This window comes from Apteryx rowi, unplaced genomic scaffold (genome assembly GCF_003343035.1).
Source record: "Apteryx rowi isolate R43461 unplaced genomic scaffold, aptRow1 scaffold_49, whole genome shotgun sequence".
Taxonomy (NCBI): domain Eukaryota; kingdom Metazoa; phylum Chordata; class Aves; order Apterygiformes; family Apterygidae; genus Apteryx; species Apteryx rowi.
Window position 1 is genome coordinate 2,714,352 of NW_020450749.1, and position 22,334 is coordinate 2,736,685.

The following is a 22,334-nucleotide window of genomic DNA, read 5'->3' on the forward strand; positions in this document are numbered from 1 at the left end:
TTTGGTCTAATTCTAGTTTAGCCCCTGAAGTTCTTTAATTTCATTAGCTAATCTCTCCATTCAGTGCCAAGTGCTCTGTTAACGTTTGGTTAATGTGAAATATGAATGTTCAGCTACTGGGTGCAGACAAACAATAAGAAATGCCAGGCCCAAATGTTCTGTAGGTGTAAACTGGTCTAGTGCCACTGAAGTAGGCAGTGAAATTTTTGACATATCACTTGTGAATTATAGTACTTGAAGATCCTGGCCTGGATGTCTGTTTGAACCTTGAACAAGTTTTTCTTTGGCCTGGAAATATTAAGAGTTAACCAGAATCAGAAAGACTGGTTTCAGCAAGGTTAGAAACACTGCAAGGCAGCATTCCTCAGGGTATTTCAGTGCCTTTACCTCCAGTCAAATCCCAAAGAGGGCAGAGGAATGTGAAAGTTGAAAAAAATGTTGACTGAACATTTCAAACTTGAAAGAAGGGTCAAGTGTAGTTTGGTTCAAGTTTCAGGGGAAGGTTGGATACGGGTCTTATTCTATCTGAGCAGGTTCACACATACCTAGTTCAAATATAACTTTAGGATTATTAGCCAGAAGGGACAGTGAGGCAGTGGACTGAACTTAATCCTAACTGAGCATCTGACTGTAACAGGAAAAAAAACAATACTTGGTTTAGCAAATCTGTCACTCTCAGCAGTTTCAGTTCACTAAAGGACTGAGACTTCAGCAGCCAATGTGGGAGCACAGGCCTGCGGGCAGAGTTACCTGCCCAGAGAGCCTGGTGGCCATATGGAGCTCCAGTGATGTCAGCTGAGTTGTGCAGGGGTGCCTGCGGGGCGCACGGGAAAGGTTGGCAATAGCCAGCTCAGCAGAAGCTTGCGAGCACATCTCTGTAGGTACGGGGCTGGCACAGCTTCCCTTCATATGTGCTAGAAGAACAGCAGGTGCCCAAGGCTCAAATTCAAAGAGATGTTGTAAGATTTGGGGTGCACTGGAAAGACTTGATGGCGACCTGCAAGCCATGGTAGCAGAATCACGGCACCRTGGTCAGGATGGGCATGTGAGATGTGAAAATCCCCACTCAATATTCTGTTCCACCACTGATTTCTTGTGTGGCTTTCACAGAATCACAGAATAGTTGGGGTGCGAAGGGACCACTGGAGACCATCTTGTCCAACCCTCCCCCGCTCAAGCAGGGTCAGCTGGAGCAGGTTGCTCAGGGCCGTGTCCAGTTTTAAATATCACCAGGGATGGAGACTCCACAACCTCTCTGGGCAACCTGTTTCAGTGTTCAGCCACCCTCAGGCTTGACTTGGGCAAGCTTGGCTGGGCTGGCTTTGGGCAAGTCAGTCAGACCTCAGTTTCTAAGAAGATCTCAGGAAACTGTGAGGATAAATAAGCTGAAATCTGAGGCTCTGAGATGGTAAGAAGGATGGGAGTTAGGCACAAATGTCCATTTACACCACCTCCTTCAAGAGAAGGCTATGGGCCTTGCTCTTTCATATACTTCTGAATTCACATATCTCTTAGCACGAAAGCAAATGCCATGTAGAGGTAACCTGAGGTGCAGTTTTAAATGGGTGTCTGGATGGATACAAGCAGGTCTTTGGGGTTGTTTTCCCTCCCTTCTTCACTCTCCCTCCCACTTTGAAGAGTTTGAATTGGCTAAAAACATCAAGCAATTAAAGAAAGAGAGTTTAACCATTAATAAGGGTGGAGAATGGTTAGAAAGGTAGCTAAGTTCTCTGGCTATACCTTACCAGCCTGCTTCTTGTCTCAGTGTCACTGAGTAGTTGTTGGTTTTTTTCTTTCTTTTTTTTCTTTTTTTGGCAAACTGGGACTGGCTAAAGTCTTTTCAGGATTTAATGAGCCAGAGGAGAGTCATTTTCCCTGTGGCCACGTTTTAAGCCCCAGTTTTCGCAGAGTCTCTTGACTTYCACATGCAGGAGCTCTCTGATGAAAGGCTGCATGGCTTAGAGGCATCCCTGCTTGTCCCTCCACCGGTGCACAGAGGGAAGAGATTGCTTTGGATCAAGGACTCCTCTAGGCTCAACTTCATGGTATTTGGGCAAAGGTGATGTCAGACTTGCTTTTCCATTTCCTCCTACTGCCACCCAATGCAAGATCACATTCGTGCACCACCAGAAAGACTATGATATGCTTCTGGATTGTGTCTGAGTTGATAGTTGCTATATAATAACAAAAGCAGAGAGAATGTCTGATTCATTGATCTTAAAAAAAAAAAAAAAAAAAAAGGATATCTCCCCAGTATGGCAAACCACCAATTAAGTTACAAGCACTTCTTATAGAATATTTTCTGACTATTTAAGCAAAGAAACATTGTATGCATAAAGGATGCAGGAATCAAATTTCTACAAGGGAACTGTGTTAAAGGAGAAGAAAAGGAAAGTTATTGAATTATGGATAGCAAGAACATAAAACATCTTGAAAAAGAGCTTTCTTCAAGTGTTGGACGCATTGCCATGAGTCCCTTGAAGGGAATCCTCATATTTCAACTAAAGTTGCTGATGCTACAACTGACCAGAGAGCAAAGCACAGTCTATCTGACATTCCCAGAACAAAGGTATAGATTTACTTACAGGATCCCTATTATATTTTATGGCTTTGAAAGATGTGTTTGGATTTTAATTGGGAACATATTTTTAACTGTACAGCTCAGGGCTGATTTGCTTCCAGATGGAACTTGACTGCTGAGGTCAAACACTAGGCCCAAAAGTGATGAAACAGAGTTTAGCCGATCCTGACCCACCCAGACAGGGCAGATTTCTTTGGCTTTCTTGCAGATCAAGTGTGGCAGACAGGCTTGGATCACTTCTAACCAGAAGCTGCATGGTTATCACATGGGTCTGAAGTCTCAGCCTACTGCTGCTCTCCTCCTCTCTTACTTCTGTCCTTTTCCCATTTCCATCCTCCTTTTTGTCCCTAGGGTCTCTATTTTCTTGGGGAGAACACACTTGCTATTTTTAGGGGAAAGAGTGACTGGCATCTTGCGCACCTTTCAGCAGCAAAGTAATTGATCTCTCAATCTATATCTGTAAACGATAACACTGCGGTTTGCAGATTAGGCATAGGAAAGGCAGCTCAGAGTTTCAACTGAGCACACTCGTTTTATGATGCTTTGTCTACTTGTCAGTCAGGTGATCAAAAAACCTGTGCTGTTGTATGTTTCAGCCTGCCAGAGAAAGGGCTTTTTATTATTTTTACAATTCAGTAAAAATAGCAAATCACGCTACTATTTAAAATTGTACTTATTCTTACAGCAATTATATATCTGTTCTGATATTTACTAAGTAAGTACTACAAATACCTCAGAAGTACAGCAACATTTCCTTACGTAAACTGCAAATTTCTTATAGAAACCCCGTAATAATGCGGCACAGACATATAACATGAATTATTTGGTGTATTAAAATTTTATGGTACAATCATACATGCATTTTTCTGCATAATAGAAATGGATGGATAGATACAGTATTTCATTTTTAAAGTTTCAAACACACACATACACAGAAATCAACTAAGTACTCCACAAAAAAATTAAATGAAATAGCAGAACATGCAAGAAATTACTTTTTAAGATCCTTCAAATTTTTGTACTTCCAATAATAAACTAAAAAAAATTGCTGTCACCTTAATTTTTCTGTAGTCTCCTTAAAATTCAAAATTTTTTTGATTTAATTTCTGGGACTGTGCTAACCAACTTAGAGTGGATTCTGCAAGTAGTCTAAATTTTAGTCTTACATTACTCTCATGAGCATTTGCAGAATTAAATCTTTACTATTCATAAAAGGGTTCACCAGGACTACAGACTATGTCCATCATTATATTTTCATTACAGGACAAAAACAAACATGTAACCTCTTGTAATTGAAATTTATCTGCCCATGAAACGCTTGGCTATTTCAAAATGTTCACCTCTCCAAAGAAACATGCCTCCAATTCCATTCACATCTTCTTCACACAGATAGTTTTACTACGTTGTGAAACCTTTCACAAAAGAGTATGCAGGATTTGCACCTCTTCAGTATCTTCAGCACTTCAGTACCCAACTGTGTATAAAAAACTTCTATGCATTTTGAATTTTTAAAAACATCAGATTTAGCAATGAATGCAAGAGTTGGAGTTGATAATTTTCTGATGTAGTAGAAACATTAACAAACCACTAAAAAAAAATGCAATGTTATTTCTGCATGGGGTAAAAGAGGCCTACTTAGAGATTGATTGTTACTTCTCTGAAACATTTAAAAAAAGAGAATCAAAACTTCAGTATTTTATGACTAGATTGCCATCTGGTTTTATATAACACTATTACTCTCACATGAAAAATGGTGAGGAAACATTCTATTTAATGAAGTATCATGATGATTTGCAATACAAAAACTGTTTCATGTAACTGCTATTATGCCACCTCAAAGAACAGAGGTGAAATCTTGGCCTTGTGGAATTCAGTGAAAATGTTGCCATTGACTTCAGTCAAGTCACAATTTCATTTCAAGACATTAGGCGGTTTGGAGGGAGGGGGGAGATGATCATTACTTGCATTATTAAAGGTAGAATGTTATGTATAAGTAGGAGAAGAAGGAATATGGACAACAAAAGTTAATTAAAGAAAATCTAGCCTGTGTTTATGTTACCACTGCTACCTGCTACCAAAGCAAAAGGATCTTCCATCCGTTATTTCTAAACTGCCGAGTTGGTCTTTTTGAAAATTAAGCATGTAAAGGCAGAAAGGAAAAAAAAAAAAGATTGACTTTGGAATACCATACACAAATAGACTACTAAGGTACAAACAATAATTCAATACAGCAAAATAACTACAATTAAAATAATGACTGGAAAGTACTTATGAAAATCAAGAGAAAAAGTAACACCAAAAAGACTTCAATCTGAAGTGACATGACAGCAGGAGTGCAAATCTTATGAAACGAAACATAACTACCTCATACATGATCCAAGATGATACATAAGAAGGGTTTTCTTGTGCAAAGGGAAAATCTTTTTCATCAGCAACATGCTGGATGGTAAGGGTGACAATAGCAGAGGTTTTATCCCACCTACAATCAATAGATGACCTGGTTCGAACCACAGTTAATCAATAACTTCAAAAATCAACATGGTACCTTCTGTGGGACTCTCTTCTCCCATACATTAGTCATGACATATCCATTAGATGCTGAGAAGTTACACAAGTTAGCCACCACAGACTCCAAGGACAGAATCCTGGTCCACTGATGTTAATGGCAAAATTCCCATCGAGTTCAATAAAGGCAATACCTTCCCTAACGCATTCTATCATATTACCTAACAACCTATAAAACTAGCTCTCCTATACATACAATAGCAATTACATGGTAATTCCAAGTATGATTAATATATAAACTATAGTTTGTAAATTGCTATTACAGTCCAGTTACATCATCATTTCTGTCCTGTGATGCTCAAAGCACATTAACAGTCTCAGCCAAAAAAAATGGAAACTGTTCTCTGCAGAGAGAATGTGTGTTACTGCTCTTCCTCAAATTGAAAAAGGATCTCAATCAAGACAAAAGGATACTGTGCTATTAAAGCAGACATTAGGAAGAATAACAGTGCTAAACAAGCCAAAGTAATACTGTTTGGCTTCTTTTAAACACTGATGTTTGTGTTCAGCCTTCTGTATTTCAGCATTTTCTTGGATTAAGTACAATGTTTCCATATTTTTAATGCATATATGCTGAATATACACAATCTTTTATGAGTAAAACTGATCTGAACTATTTTAATCCTACAGACCTTTGAAAATTGTACTCATCACTTCCTAAATATTACTATCCACAAAATCAACTCAGTCATTTGAGATAAACTGAAAAATGAGCAGCTATTTTAAGTTTGAAGGATCAAATAAAGTACTCCAGGAGGCAGAAGAAAAAAACAAAATCAAAAAATAATTATCTGCATGCTTTTTCTAATGGAGAAGTTGAGGACCTAAAGGCTAGGATGTTTGCTTTTTCGAAGCATTATAAGTAGCAGCGTAATACATTTCATATTCAAAGAATGGCCTTGAAGTCCACAAAGTTAGTTTATTTGCATATAATGGGTATAGGTAAGCATCAAAAATATTCTGCAAAGCTCCACAGAGGAAGAGCACAACACAGAGTAAGGTAATGGATCCTCATGCTTTCATATGTTACAGTGGGCATTTTTAGAAAGAACTTACTGGATTGTACATCTGATTGAACAACTGTTCAGCTTGCTACATTGCAAAGTTGGAAAGGAGTGAAGCACAGACAGGAAAAGAAGGAAAGATCCAGGAAAACAGCATTAGCTCAACAAATCGAGTGCATTTGCACAGAAGAACTTGTCATAAAAAAGTAGAAATTTCAGTTTCTAAACATTCCTTGGTGAACGTGAGAGGCACTGGGGAAACATAAATGTTGACTTTGGCTCCTAAAAAAGAATAGCTGGAGTAAGAAATTTAAGGTTTGTGTTACTTTCCCTTTCTCAAGTTAAATAACCCATGAAATAAAGAAAGGTGTCCACTTTTGATGATACATTAAGTGTTGGTCTCAAGCAATGAATCACTAGGAGTGCTTTTGGCTGAGGCTGCAATTTATCACCAAAGCTTCAAAGATGGTAATAATAAAAGATTAATTAAATTTTATCATTAAATTTATTACTTTTCTTTTGTTTTAACACAAGGCTGAATTTTCTATGCAGAATGACTTTTGAAGAGTGCAGCTTGACAAAAAGTACTTGGGCAACAGCAAATATGTCAGTAAGCAAGTAAATTTAAGAAAATGACAAACAACAAAAGGAAGAAATTCTAAAATGGATAATAAGATTATATATATATATATATATATATATAAAATATATACTTTTTAAAATATATTTTTATAAAAGTACTTAAATACCTATTAGGTAATTCCTGCTGTTATTTCACTAACAGCAATAGCAAGTCAGCAAAAAAGTCCATGGAATTTTGGCACAAAAAGCATTGAGTGCTCTTCCTTTTTTACGATTTTTTTTCAACTTTATGAATTTTGATATATAATCTTTAGCATAAAATGTTTAATAAGCATGTCTATGGTCTTAAACATTATTTTCTGTACCGAAATATAGCATGGTCACACAAAGAGCTACTCCTTGTAACAACCTATTTATTATTTTTTTGAAATGTGCCTCCTCTTTAAAATTAATACAGTACTTTTAGAATCAGTATGTTTTCTCCCATTGAAATGTAAACAGTCTAGTTAAAAGTAATATTGAAAAATATTTTTGATCTAATCAGACACAGCCAAAAACAGTTTTATTATCAAAAGATGAATCTTATTTTCTCCAAAAGAGGGGGAGAAGAAGAAACAAGGATAGAGGAACTGAAAAAAAAAATTGAAAACAAATCATTTTTGATCACAGATTTCGTTTAGGCTTGCCCCTTGTACACATTTTTCTTTCAGGCATAGCACTTATTAGCATAACTACTCGTGGAAACCAGGAACTCCTAGCAAATGTGCACAGGATACTATCTTCACATTTATTCATACAATTTGGTACAACATGTAAATCATAATTAAACTAACTATAATCATTTTAAAAAGCCATAATGAAAAGTGCCTCCTCTGTGATATTTTAGAAGCTGCACTCAGATTTCTCAAAATAACAGACAGCTCTTTGGAGTCACTTCTGAAAGAGGTCTAAACAGCGCCCGTTCCCCCCAGCCGCAGCAGTTTCACGTTCAGACGTAAGCGCACTTACGGGACCTGCAGGTTCACTTACTCCGAACCGTGCTGATGTTCCCTCCTATACTAATCCAGCCATATGCCAGAATAACCCAGATTTCTGTTTCAGTTAGTTTCTGAAGGAGGGAAAATATGAAGATAGATTTCTGGGGACCAATTACTATTAGCACAGGATATTTACAGGTTTGAACGTAAACTATTTTATTAGAGAAAACAGGAATTGAAAATTACTGTTTGGAGTCTACTATCATTAACAGTCACTGTTTCTGTTCAACTAACCATGCCCACAAAGGCGGCTGTAACTACATTTTATTGTGGAAATATCTGGTCTCCTACAAATGTTGGGTGATTTTCCATTGGGGCTTTACATTGTATTTATGATATAATAAAACTATTATGTTTTCACCTTTCATTTAATAATCCTTAGTATTTATACACAAGGAACATACTCCCTTTTTATATGAAAGAGATCCCAGACACACTCTGACTTTTATAATTGCTTATTTTTCCATGACCACGATGTGTTTATATGTAAAGTAATAAAAGACTGACTTAGGATTTCAAGTCTTTCAAGAGGATTTCCATTCTTTACGTGATCTGTGCTTTAGATTTTTTTTAATTACTGCTTAAAATGAAGGCAAATAAGATAACCAATTTTCTGATTAAAAAAAAAAAAAGAACTGTGAGATAGATAGCTTACTTGGATATTTTAATCCTGGTGTAAATAGCATTTACAAGCTATCAAATATTTAAAGTAGTTGATTTTCATTAAAGCTTTTGCATATGTTTATTGCAAAAAGATTCCCTTCCTTCATCCAACAACTAAACATACAATACAGGCACCTAATCGCAGATACTCATCCTGAATTGAAAAATTATAGAAGTATAAGGATTACATGCTGGCATCCTCCTTTACACTCCACAATACCTTCTTCACAGGCAAGGCTATTGAAAATAATGTGCTTAAACACAGAGCAATGTACTACTCAACCTGGGTAAAAAAAAGTGTCAGAATATTATACTAATAATGGTAACATAGTACAAAGAATTAATCTTTTCTAGAAAGTGCAACATTAGATATCAATATCAAAAATTAATGTTTGACCCACACTTACTCATGAATTGCAGGAGGCAAACATAATGCTTAAACCATCAAGTATGTCATGAGACTGGTGTTTGAACAACGTGAGCAGACATTACCAAATGACACAGAAAAAGGTCAAAGAAACAATGTATGGTAGAAAAGGCATCAAGAAGATTTGCAAATCATTTTAGCAAAAACTATTTTAATGCATTGATTTAAATAAAACCACGTTATAAAGATTTTTAAAACATTTTTCTTTAAATGCTTGCTTCTGCTACTTGCTGAATAAAAATAATTAATTGCCAGCTGAGATAAACTAGGCATTATTTTGCTTTAGTATCACAACCTTATATTCACCAAGACCAGCAAAAGGTCTTAGAAAAAAAGGTCTTAGAAAAAGAAAATATTCATCAGCAAAAAAGCCAAAATAAAACCTAACTAGATTTTCAATTTTATAAGCAGCCTTTTTTTTCCATTAGAAAGTGCAGCCTTTGATTATTTTCACACGCTGCAAACATTTCCATCTACTTTTAATTGTGGTATAAATTCATACATATACAAATTGCTGCTTCAATAACTTTTTCTACTTGCTGACTTTCTTCTAGTTCCCCTCCAATGTCCTGTCCACAGTTTAGTTATTTCTAGCAGCTTCTCAGAATTCCCTCATATAGGTATTCAAGATAATTCCTGAGGCTCACTAGTGGCTTTGTCTCAAAGCCTCTTCAGAAAAAAAGTTAGCAATAGTTGATGCAAGCATCAGCAAACATCATAAGATGGGTAGATTTTAGATTAACTCCAGAAGCCTAAGTTAAGTTCATCTTTTCAAAATAAGTTTTTGTTGTTGTTGGGTGGGGTTTTTTTAGCATGGAACTTACCTTTTTCAATTGTGCTTCCAACTTACTACACTCTTCTTTCTTTTGTTCTATGGCTATTTCTAAAGACTTAAGTTTGGAGTCTCTTTTCAGCCCTGCTGATGCCAATGAAGATGCATGTTCTTTGAGATCGATTAAACTAGACTGAAAAATGACCAAGAGTAAAACGTTAATTCCTAGTCACCAGGACACTAACTTATTGCCAATTTAGTCGTCACTTGAAACCTCTTTTCCCTCCCGTCCCTCCAAATGAAATGACACAAAGATAAGCATTTAGAGCAAAGGACAGTGTTTGGAGACTACAACCAAATGAAACCACAGGAGCTGGCATGCAATGAAACATAGAAACATTCACAGTAATTCTATCAGTCTGACAAATAAAAACAGGAGCAACAATGGAATATTCCAGACTTCTGAAGGCTTATGTAAAGGAAAAGGTAGAAAAGAAGATACACAACTATGCAAAAAGTGAAGGGATACTTTCCATACAAAAGTGAGAACTACAAAGAATGAGTAAGAAAATACCACTTCTGGAGCAGAATTTCAGTAGTTTAAACAATTTGAGAGTAATCCTAATGCATTTTCTTTCATCAAAATGACATAGTTAGAAGAACACAGCTTTTAAAATTTTACTGCAAAGACTGACCTCTTTTTCTGTCAATTCAGCTTGTAAAGCATTAACTTTCTCCTTCAGGTCTTTATTTTCTTTTTTATAAGATTCGATTTCTTCAAGTCTTTCTCTGTCATCTCGCTCCCTTTGCTCCTTCAAGCGCTCTATTATTCTTTCCTAACAATGGAAAGAATGGCAAAATGCAAAGGTGGGAATCATTTTAAGAGACGGAGGAATAAAATTTCTTACATTAAGTAGCACTTCGAAAAAAATCAACCTTTGGAATAAGAGGATGATTCAAGCTAATGATCAAGTTTAAAGACATTGAAGTCAATAGAAAATTTCCCCCTGATTTCATACCTGACGCTGCCTCAACAGCATCAGATCAAGGTTTCAAATACTTTATGGGACATACTAACTTTATTAGCGGTCTATACTGGTACAAATATGCATAGTCTTGTGATATATATGGAAAGTTATTCATCTCAGTAATGCATTTCCTGCATTTGTAAGTGATTGAAGTAATGAATAAAAGCTCAAAACAGAAAGGTCAAGACTGGTTTACTCAGCTTGAATGTGATTATGTTTTTGATTACTAGTAGCATCTATACAGGTTGCAGGAAGAGTTTTTTTGTTGTTGGTTTGTGGGTTTTTTTGAAACCTAATTAGAAATCAAACACTTGCTAAATATCAGTAACTTACAGTTTACATGTATTATATTTTGAGAGGACCAACAAAATATTGTCTAAGATGCAGAAAAAGTACACTAATATTACTTATGATATCCAAAGGAAGATTTTTTTCTCCATCTAATTAACAATATTCCTAAACATGTCTAAACTTAACCATATTTTTAAATACTTTGCTGACTTACAGTTGCTATAATAAAGACTGCCTAAAATCATCAGTTTGGGAAATTAATATCCTTAGGTATCTACCTTGAAGATACAGTGTTCAGAATACAAGTTCAGTTCTAGCTTCATTGCATAACAGAGCAAATAACAATCAGTGGACTGGGGGATTAATCCAGAAGGTGAAATATTAAAAGCAGATGCAGTAGTACGGCTTGGTTAAAAGCCTTGACTACATTCTTCAAAAATCACATTCTACCAATATTTGAAGGATTTAAATAATAGTCAATAGAGAGAAATATTTAGGGTAAAATTAAATACCTAGGAGAATTGCACTGAAATTGGGAATAGGTCAATTTAAGCAGAGTATCCGGGAACTATTAGAGTGAGTTTGGAAAGTGTGTATCAAAGAAAGCAATGGAAGCAACTTTGGGGGAAGTTAAGTCTGCGTGGGACAAAACCACGTACCGACTGAAATAGTTCTGCACTACCAGTGGCACGGCTCAGTTACAGCCATAAGCGTACTCATGGATCCTATTCAAGTCCTCTTTGTAATTTTGCTTGAAACCTCCGGTATAAAAGCAGGCTCAATGCTAAAATACTTTTTGATAGAACTGTACAACACTGATGAAAGCCTATTATTAGAACAAGAGAAAAATATCTCATGCTGGTTTTCTCTGTCCATGATTCCTTATACTGCCATATATAATTTTATGCATATACATACACACACACATATATAACATTCTACTGCCAATATACTATATGTTTACCTTTGCCTATATTCACATACTATCAGATGTAATTATATCTCAAAAAACAAGACAACGAAAGCAATATTTCAGCAGTTACTCAGCCCCTTTTGGGATCTGTAATAGGCTTAGTCATTTTAAAGAAAGAAAATAATTTATTGAGAGTTAGCTTAAGTATTAGCAGTACTTTTAAATATATGTGTATATACATATATATATAATATATACACATATAAAATATATATACATATACACATTTTACACACACATATATAGTTCAGACTATCCTAGTTATTCATCCATTTTCATTCATATTAGGTATGATGTTCCTCTGAGCCCTAGAGGATCTTCTGAAGGTTTTTGCTGTGCTTTTCAAAGATCAAGGAACATTCTACACAAAGCCTACTATCAACACTCATACCCATAAATAAGAGCCTAAACTCAAGGTCGTGATTTTCATCCCAGCAGTCTCCTACCTTGGATATACTCAAAACCTGACTGGACAAGACCTTGAGCAAGCTGCTCTGGTTGACCCTGCTTTGAGCAGCAGAGTTGGACTAGATAATCTCCAGAGGTCCTTTCCAATCTCAATAACTCTGTGATTCTGTAAAACAGGCAGAGGTATTTTCTAGATTTGGTACCTCAAACAGTGCTTGTTTCCCTTCTGCTCAGTCTTTCTCCCCAGTTTCACAGTTTGTCCTTTTGCAACACTGACCACGTCAGTAGCTCTCTTGACAACTGGCACAACTGTCTCTGCTTGTTGTCTATTGCTCCCTTTGCGCTGGCTAGCAAAGGAACTGGTTACCAGAATAAGGCAAACACACGGAATCTTTTCAGAAGATTGAGAATTTTCTGCATTGCACTGAGCACTTCTTGAAGCTTTCACAGTTATTCATTTTCCTATCATTTAAATGTTATATTACATCTATTTATAAAGTTTAAAAATAATAATCAATTTGCATGGATCTCTGAATTGGATAAATACTTTATTATTTTAAATTACTGACTTAAAATTTGTCTACACCGAAATCAATTTGGTTTTAATGGGTCTGTACTTCCCTGACATTATTTAAACGCCAGTTCACAATGCCTATTCAGGAAATAGAAAAATACAGCTTCTTAGAGCTGTTAACTTACTTTGAATGTTTCTAATGTTCACAGGTACTTATTAGACAGCTAACTCTACATTCCCTGTGTATGTGCAAGTAAGCATATTAGCATTACAATTTGAACCTTAATTGTTATATTTCTTTATTTTTGTTATGTTAAATATTTGAAAATTAACCTACTTTTGTCTTATGTTTGTATAGCAACCATAAGCTATTATGTAACATCTGTTATTATGTAACTTGAGCTGTTAAGATCAAATACCAAAAGCAGATGTGGGGTATTATACTTCATAGATGCTTGCTAAATGACTAATCTATTATTGGATGTGAAACTGGACCTAAGTGCAAAACATGTGATATATTTCAAACGTTTTCCTTATACAGCCATTTTACTAGTACTTTAACATTTGTGCTCCTCTGACAAATTATTTTCTTTCTTCCAGTTATATGATACTGGCTTCCAGCTCTAATGATTTCTGTATTACCAATAGTTGGAAGAAAAAAGTCCATCACCCTGAGTATTTTATTATATGCATTAGTAAAATTAATGTTTAATATTAGGAAGGTTTTAACAATCAGATTTAGATCTTCATTTAAATAAGTAGTAATGCTTCAGTGAAATAAAGTCTGCAAATACATGTATTTGAATCTTTTCAATACAGGAAAATAATCAGCGCTACACTGAATAATCTTGTCATAGGTATGTCGGTACAGTTGTTATTCATCATTCACAGTGCTATTGTCGTTTATTATCTAGTATGCCCTGACAACAGACTCCTTTCCCAACCTTCAGATAACTGTACATACGTTATTACAGAATTAGCACTAGTGTAAGAAACTTTATAAAAAACAGTGCTGACTACATTCAGAAAGAAATAAATAAGCATTGCTGACACAGTGCATTCCATTTAGCATACAGTAAAAAAAGAAATGGCAAAAATTGAAGGTATCTGGCTATCGGTAATTGAACCTGTTTCCAAAACACTATCACTTTTCATGCACTAAGATGCCTAAAACAGCACAAGGTGCATGAATCCTGGCTTCATTCCATCCAATGGCTAAATCTCCCTTTGACTCATACACAGACAAGATTTCATATACAAATCTGTTCATGTAGAATGAAGGTTCTTAAACAGCAACATTGTGGAGTATCACACAAATGAAAAACCAGCAAGCATAATAGTTTAACCTTTTTTAAATTCTACTATTAGCTATTTTTCACTATATATTATACGTTATGTAAGAAAGGGATAATGTGGGATCCTAAATATGCCAGGCTCATTCCAAAACAAATAACATAAATTCTCTATTCCTTGAATATTAATGCTAAAATCCTAGCCTACACTAACTGGAATAGCCTAAGAATTGATTCAGAATACACCTAGTTAGATTCATACTTAGCTTTTTATCAACAACATCTTGAAGATTTAGTTACCTAATTTTTTTTTTCTTTTTTAATAAATTAAATGTAATACTATTTCATTTTATTAATAGATAAACAGTATAAAATTTTTCTCAGTCAATCACAAAAGAAGACTAATTTAACTGTCAGCTGCATAAGGCTAAATGTCAAAAACATGTGTTAAAAGGCCCTAATATACCATGTTTTACTTGATTAACAGCTAACTTGCAGAAATCCCAACAATGTGTTCTTGTTTCACTCTTATTTGCATTGGCAAGCTTTCCTTGTGCACTAATCTAGGACCTCACAGGTCTAATCTACTTGCACTTTATCACAGAAGCAGGAACCGAATTGTAGCAGCATATAGCTCTATTATCAGACGTACTCAATTGCTTATCTACTGTATGCTGCTGCAGCAGGACCAACTTTATAAATATCAGCTTCATGAAAGCAACCTCTTGAGATGCTTTGGACCAGTCCAAGAGCTGAGATATTCTTTGAAAAGTTCCTTGTTAAAACATCAAGGAAGCTGATAGCAGTTTTGCATATTCTAATTTTCAAATATTTTCCTGGATAGGAATAAAATTACTTTTGGTTAATTGCAATGTGCACCACATCGCAGTTAAGAATTTTCAGTGCATAACAGACTGTCCAAAATTAGGGGTAAGGAATTGAACGAGTACGTTTTTCAGTTTAGTTCTATAATGGGTTCAAAAGTGACTGAGGTTGTGTTGGTTCGTTTCTGATTCTTGACAAAGAAACATATTACATAAGCAATATCGCTGAAAAACACAAAAATTAAAAGGAACCCATTTTGGTAAATTATCATGCTGTTTTCATCTGCCTACAGTCATTCCTCATTTACAGTGACCAAGCCGATTAATCACTAAGGGGAGGTTTTGTGGCGGGGAGAGAGATACTTGGAAAATTCTACTTTTCATAAAGTATAAGGAGCCATATTTTCTAATTCAGAGCCTAAGTTTAAATCTGAAAGTTATCAAAAATGATGCAGAAAAACATATAAATGCTCAAATATATCATATCGTATTCATACCATATGATCATGGCTTAATACTTTTTATTCCCATAGTTCCAAAGAAATACAATTAAATTTAATTTTAGTGAATTGTAGTTAATTAAGCTGTATAGATCATTTTCATCCCAGAGTTTTAAAAGAGTTTCCCATGATGCTCTTGGAGTGTTTTCTTAAGGAGAATAATATATTAAAACTGGTGAATTCCCAAAGAATTAAGATAAAGACAAAAATCATGCTTATCCTTAGGGTATAAAAACAAGATGATGTAGCTGCAAACTAGGCCTGATATCAATTCTAAGAAAAAAAACAGAGTAATAGCTGATATGGGATTTAACCTATAAAGAAATAAAGGACTATACTAATTATTGTCAACCAGTGTATTCCCATGGCAACTAGTTATTGCTAAATGAAAGCAGCGTTGTTTCTTGGCAGTATTACAAATTTAAATCGATAAAAGTACTTATGCTGATACACTTGTTATTGAGAAACCATCACTAAGGGTTCTTGTTTTGCCTGATTTGGACAAAAAACTACTCCATATTTCTACCAGTATTTGGAATGGAAAAAGTTAATGTATATGGAAAAATTTTGCAGGTCTTAAGCCTGGTACTGCAGGCAGAAATTACTGAGAGCCATTAGGATGACTTGGAAGCTGGGCACAATTAAATTATGAGCTGTGCATTCCTATTCAAATGCAGATACTAATTTGCCTAATAATTTGGGCAAGTCACAAAATATTTGGTACACTCAGTTATAAAGCTCATCTGTAGAAAAGGGCTAATATTTAAGAATCATGGGTTTCTCTTCCTTAGTTAACAAAGCAATATTTCTGAAGTGATATAGAATAATAAGCATACCACTTACATACGCTGTGCCACCTAACTTTGGTAAGTAACACTCCCTCCCGGTATGACTGAAACAGTCATCAGACACGGCAGCACAATTCAGTTTCATGCCATTACGCAAAATTATTAGCTGAGAAAAGACACTATTGCCTTCGTCATGAGCAAAAGAACAGAAATCTCTGTGACAGAGGAAAGCGTTCCACAGTATTCACTGGGTAGGTGTCTCAGAGCCACCTGCAAACACTGCAGGAAAGACACCTTTCTCAGCTGACTCTATTTAAGCAAACTGACTATTTTGCACAGAAAATTCTAATCAATTCCACTTGGAAAAAGCACTAATTGCACCAATTCTTTTGCAAAGTGTCTGCTTGTGTAGATCTAAGCAATTCCAAATGAAGTAGACAAGAGTTGCAAAAATACATTTCAGAGAAGGATTTGGATCTATTATTTAATTTTTCTTTAACTTTTCCAAAACATTAAAACTAGCATCATTTGTCTGATTCTGAACCTTTATTACGGCAGTCTGAAATAAACCTTGACACTGAATTAGCAATGAAAGGTATTAAGAAAACGCATGTAATTTCTTCCTGCATAAATGCTTCAAGCTCTGAGAAGCTTATCCTATAAAGCAACAGAAGTAATAGTAATGCCATTTTTTTCATACTGTTGATTATGCAAATATTGGTGATTGTAAGTAAATAGAAATCAAAAACCCCCATTAGCATTTTAGTTGTTAATGCCAACACCACCATGGCATTTTAAAGTCATACATGATCATAAATACCATCATAACATTGCACATTGCAGAATGGAACATGACAGTTTAATAAGTTGTGCTCACCTGTGCACATTTAAATGATACATATTATTAAGATCTGCGAGCTGCAAAAAACAGATATTTGCACTAATCTTTTTGGCACCCTGGGATTCACTGGAATTACCTCACACTTCAAGTTAACTAGTACAAAAAATCCTGACTTCACTGAAGCTGGTGGGAATGTTGCCATTAATTTAACAGGTCAGATTTACCCCTTCTGCTTAGGTATTTGCAAATTAAAGGCATACAGTTTTTAAAGGAAAAGAAAGTATTAAAAATATTTCTCCTTTTTTTAATTCTTCTTTTTTTTTTAATGAAATCCAGTGTCTCATATAACTTAAGTGTAGCAAACCAATGGCACCAATAGCCAGCCAAAGGAACAGCTGCCACAGCTGGTTGTTGGCTCCTCAGTCAGGCAAACTGTTAAATTGCCTGACTTAACAGGCAAAAGAACGGGATAATCAAGGCCACAAAACCATAGCAATACCCCAAATTCTACCTTCTTTAAGTCAGGTGCCAGTGCCACTCACCCTATCTACTAAGGGAAGATCTTTCCCTGTCCTGTGCCATTTACTCCATTCCCGCTTAAAAAGACCTTCTTCTGCTCCTCAGCTCAGTGGTCTGGTTCAATTCATAAGCTAGGAACCATCCCTCGCACTTGTGCGCTGCTAAGCCACCTGCTTTCCTTACGTGGCCCACAGGCTTTGTTACAGGTGCCAGACCAACTTAAAAAGACATATTTTCTGGACACACTTCACCCAGAGGAGCACCACATAATGCTGTTCTATGATAAAACATTACCTTCTCTGACAGAGCTTCTTCTAAGGTTGCTAGTGCTGTGTCTGTGTTACTAGAATCCGTCTGCAATGATTTCACTCTGTCTTTTAGATTGGTTAGTTGTTTGTCTTTGTCCCTAAGTTGTTCCTGTAGATTTTCAATCTGAAAATGAAAACAGATCACAATATTCATCAACATTGTCTTACCATTCAAGGAGGGACTTGGAGAATAGGACCCACTGAAGGTATACATATTATACATATGATACATATGCTTCAGGATACTGCAAAATTTCTACATATATGAATAATTTTTAACTTCTGTCCCATTCTTTCCATTTTGTTTTCCTTTGCCAAAAAATACCATCTTCGAATAAGTTATGATAAAAAAAGTCAGTGCAGTCAAATATTATTATATTATTTAAATATTGTCCTATATTAATTGCTTTAGTTTAAGGTATTGCATTATCTCAGTAATTCAAAGCATGTGTGGAATGGCCCCTTTAGATTTTTCATTGAAATAAGAAGGATAAAGAAAGGGAGAGGCAAAGTGAGTTCAGTGAGCCCTAAGACTGAGGAAGAGGAAGGATGATAACCTGCCTATCTAACCTCTCAATGCCTGCTGTAAAGGACACTCCTCTGAATAGAGGTCAGGATGTTTATGTTTCAGAAGACCAAACCAACAAACCAAGAAACCCCCCAATCCCACAGAAGTCCACGATTTCCTTTAATTTTCTTCATCTCCATTAAGATTTAAAGCATATGACTCAATTTAGGATATCAGAGCTGCTTTAAACAGGTCTAGTTCTTCCTCTGGTGAGTGCTTAAACATATTGCTAATGTACCTATAAACACACCTCATTGTTAAACAGGTCATGATTTATACAGGTTAAGTTGGAACTGTTTTGCACTAAGAATTGTCCACAAGGATCATGTGATCTTGGAAGCAAATCTGACTAAAAACACTCAGCTTGGAGATCACGCCAATCACTTTCTGTGGCTGTAATCTACCGTGAACTTCTGGGCATAACGCAGAGAGGACATTTGGTACACGACAYGTAAAATTTCATTAATAGTCTGTCAAGAGAATCAACCTCCCTTCATCCTATGCTCTTGCTACCCCTCACTATTTTGCTGGTATAAAGCCAAAATTTGTTCCATCATATTTAGCACAAATAAATAGTTTCATTAGATATTCAGGACTGAAAAACAGTAGGGTAAATAAAAACAAGAAAATTAATTTAGTCTACTATATTAGCATGTCAGTTTATATAATACATCATAATATGCCTAAATCCATAAGGCAAGAACAAGAACACTCTCTTTGTGCATGCAAAGCTCTTGTTGACCGCAACGGGAGTCTTAGTTATAAAAAAGCTGCAAAATTTGATATGGAAAATGTGCCAAATATTCCGTGTATTTTAGCAATGCTTTTGTTCCATAAAATACTTATACAGGCAACTGACTTAAGTGACTTCCTCTTACTGAAAGCATAGTTTTAACATGAAGAGCCTTTGACAAGAATTAAACCAAACAAACAGAAAATATGTTTAGCAAATAAATAAAAGGTACATCGTTTCAAAAGCCTTGTCTATTCGTACTGTTTTAGAATGTTTTATGTTTACTGTTTCATGTTTATTCATACTGTTTTAGAATAAACAGATTAAATAAATTATGACTCCTGCAAAAGACATACAGTGCAAATCAGAAGTTATTATTCAGCAAAACCTAAGAAATTCCATGGCAAATGGAATACAGCAAAACTACAAAAGACATTGGAGAAGTTCAATGCTGAATTGTCTCCTCAACTCATCATTACAATAATTCATTTTGATTTCTGTTTGCAAAGACTTTGTGAATTACAGCATATGGAAACCTAGGTCATGCTCCCAGGTCACCAAATGACCTCAAGAACATAAAGTTTCTTAACCTGTCCTGCTTTACCACGTCTGCTGTGTAAAACGTATATAAAATGATCAAAACATCTTTCTGAAGTTTTTCTCAAATGATACAAGACCCTTAAAAAACATCTGATAAGCACACCGGTAGGGTTACCAGAAATGACTAGAAAATGTTACCACAGAGCATAACAAATTCCATTCTTACAACAGATTTCTCCATCATATCATGGCATTCAGATGGATTAAGAAACACTGTTTTCTTTCTGAAGATATTATATTGCAGTTGACAGAGGACAGTACAGCAAGAATCCAGTCTACATTGACAGCAACACACACAAAATTCTCAGACCTTAGCAGCAGTTTCTCATTGCTCCTCAGATCATACTTTCAGAAGGTGCATCAAAAACGAAGCATGTGCTATGGCTCTCTCTGCTGAAAACAGATTAAATGGAGTTACCGTGGGGAGTACTTCTATGAGCATGACTGATCCCGTCATATCAGAAACTCCGATCAGGGCACTCTGTTGTTTGCCTTTATTTCTGAGAGCAGCAAGCTGCTGTAGCACACAACAAAAAGGTGACTACGAATATCTTTCCTGGCAGCAATCACCCTGGGCCACTTTATAACAAAGCAGAAGTTTGTGGATGGTACCAGCTGATGGTATTGATCACTGAGAGCTTCCTAAAGAAACTTTGAAAGATACTCATGCCTTTTCACTCTCAGATCAAGTGGTGTGCTGTTTAGAGGATGGACTGTTATCCACGCAGTAGTGTTATTCGCTCAACAGCTGTGTTTCTACGCTCATAAGACAAAGACTGTATTGACAGATTTCCAGATACCTACGGGAGCCCCCACCCCAAATGCCACCATCTATTCTAGATGTTGCAGTTTCCTTCACACAACAAATATCTCCAGAAATTGTACCAGATACATTTTAGGTATTTTTATAAAATTCTTGTCTTCGGTAATATACTACAGGCGTGACGAGCCAAGAAACCACCATAGGCTTCCTGCCACTGACTTACAGCTTGTGCATAGGTGAAGTTCAGCATTTACTGATTGCTTTGTGTTTGTTGAAAGTGTTTAAAACTAGAGGTTTAAAAAACTCTAGAGGAGAGCTGCGTAACTGTAAATAATTAACTATCTTCAATGTTATAAGCAGTTTATAGTATTCTTACAGTAGTCCCAACCAACTAATCTTAAAGAATAAAAAAAGCCTTTTTAATAAATGCAGACTTCCTCTGTCCTGCAGATGCCAAAGGTTATATAAAATCCATAATTCCTAAGGTACAGTTATTATGAAGGAGGAAAAATAGTGATAAAACCAAAAATAGTAGGATATGTTCAACTTACATTAGACTTTGTAACAGAAAAATCTAGTGGGACATTATATAAAATGTACTCTGAGATGCCTAAATAAGGACTGATTTGAAGCAGTAATGTATTAAGAACAACTGTATTTTAAAAGGAAGGAGCTGTTTTAGTCTTTCATTGGACATTCAGGACTGAATGACAGTAGGAGTAAACAAAATCAAAACTGCACACTTTCACACAGTGAAGTCATAACCAAGAAAATTCTCTTCATAAATACTGCAAATCAGCGTCAAGAGTGATGAACGTGTTAATCACTAGGGTCCAGCAAACACATTCAGGAGCACACTTTGGATCAGTTCCTGTTCTTACTGAGATCAATGAAGTTTTGCTATCCACTTCACATAATAATGCAATTTTCTCACGGCCAGTGCCATTTTCACTTAATACAATTCAGATTTTAACAGAAGCAGGATCCTTTACAATTACTACTAAACTAGATTTAAAAATTTCTGTTACAGTTCCAAAGCTGAATTCTATACATATGCAACTCTACTGAACTCAACAGTTATGGCAATAAAAATTTGGTCCCCATGTGCAAAAATGTATCACTATAATCAAAAACATTTAATTGGGGCATACTTTGATATAATTCTCCTCTCCTCGCACATCACACATTTCTAGGAAAAAAAGTCTGAAGTTAATCAAAGATACTTATATTGACATCATAGAGATCTATAATCAACAAATCAAAATCCACAGTGCAGCTGCGTGCATGCATAAAGTTCTTTTAAATAAATTTAAAATAAAATAAGCATGAAATAAAAAAATTAAGTAAAAAATTTTGAAAGTAAATTGGAAGGAGCATTTGAGGCATAAATTGAAGGACTGAAAAGTCTTCATATTGCTGTGGCAAATGCAAATTGTGTGTCTTTTTTATAATACATGGTTTGGTATATCAGATTATTAATATGGGAAAAAGACTCCACTTGTTCTGTAAGACATGAAATACTAAGATATATATAGAAAGGCTGCTGGGAAGACCTTACATAGAATAGTTCACTCTTGTAAATGATCTCTAATAATATTTTTCTTCATGTGTATATTTTATATAGATACAGAAATAGGATACATGTGTTAATGAGTTAAGAACTTTTTATTTTATGGCATGGGTATTAGTCACATCTAAAATTCATTAACTGGTGTTCAGAGGACTGCACACTATGTTTCTTTCTTCACTTTTG

General features: G+C 35.4%; 1 protein-coding gene across 1 annotated transcript in view; it reads right to left on the reverse strand.

The window, feature by feature from the left end:
- Positions 1-6,187: 6,187 nt before the first annotated feature.
- The window catches only part of ERC2 (ELKS/RAB6-interacting/CAST family member 2), a 252,129-nt gene continuing 235,982 nt past the window's right edge, over positions 6,188-22,334 (reverse strand). Inside the window, exons 9-12 of the mRNA XM_026078857.1 lie at positions 17,904-18,041; positions 10,327-10,467; positions 9,684-9,824; positions 6,188-6,238 (exon numbers count right to left, since the gene is read on the reverse strand). Of these exons, the coding sequence (XP_025934642.1) occupies positions 6,188-6,238; positions 9,684-9,824; positions 10,327-10,467; positions 17,904-18,041 (471 nt within the window). The remainder of the gene's footprint in view (positions 6,239-9,683; positions 9,825-10,326; positions 10,468-17,903; positions 18,042-22,334) is intronic.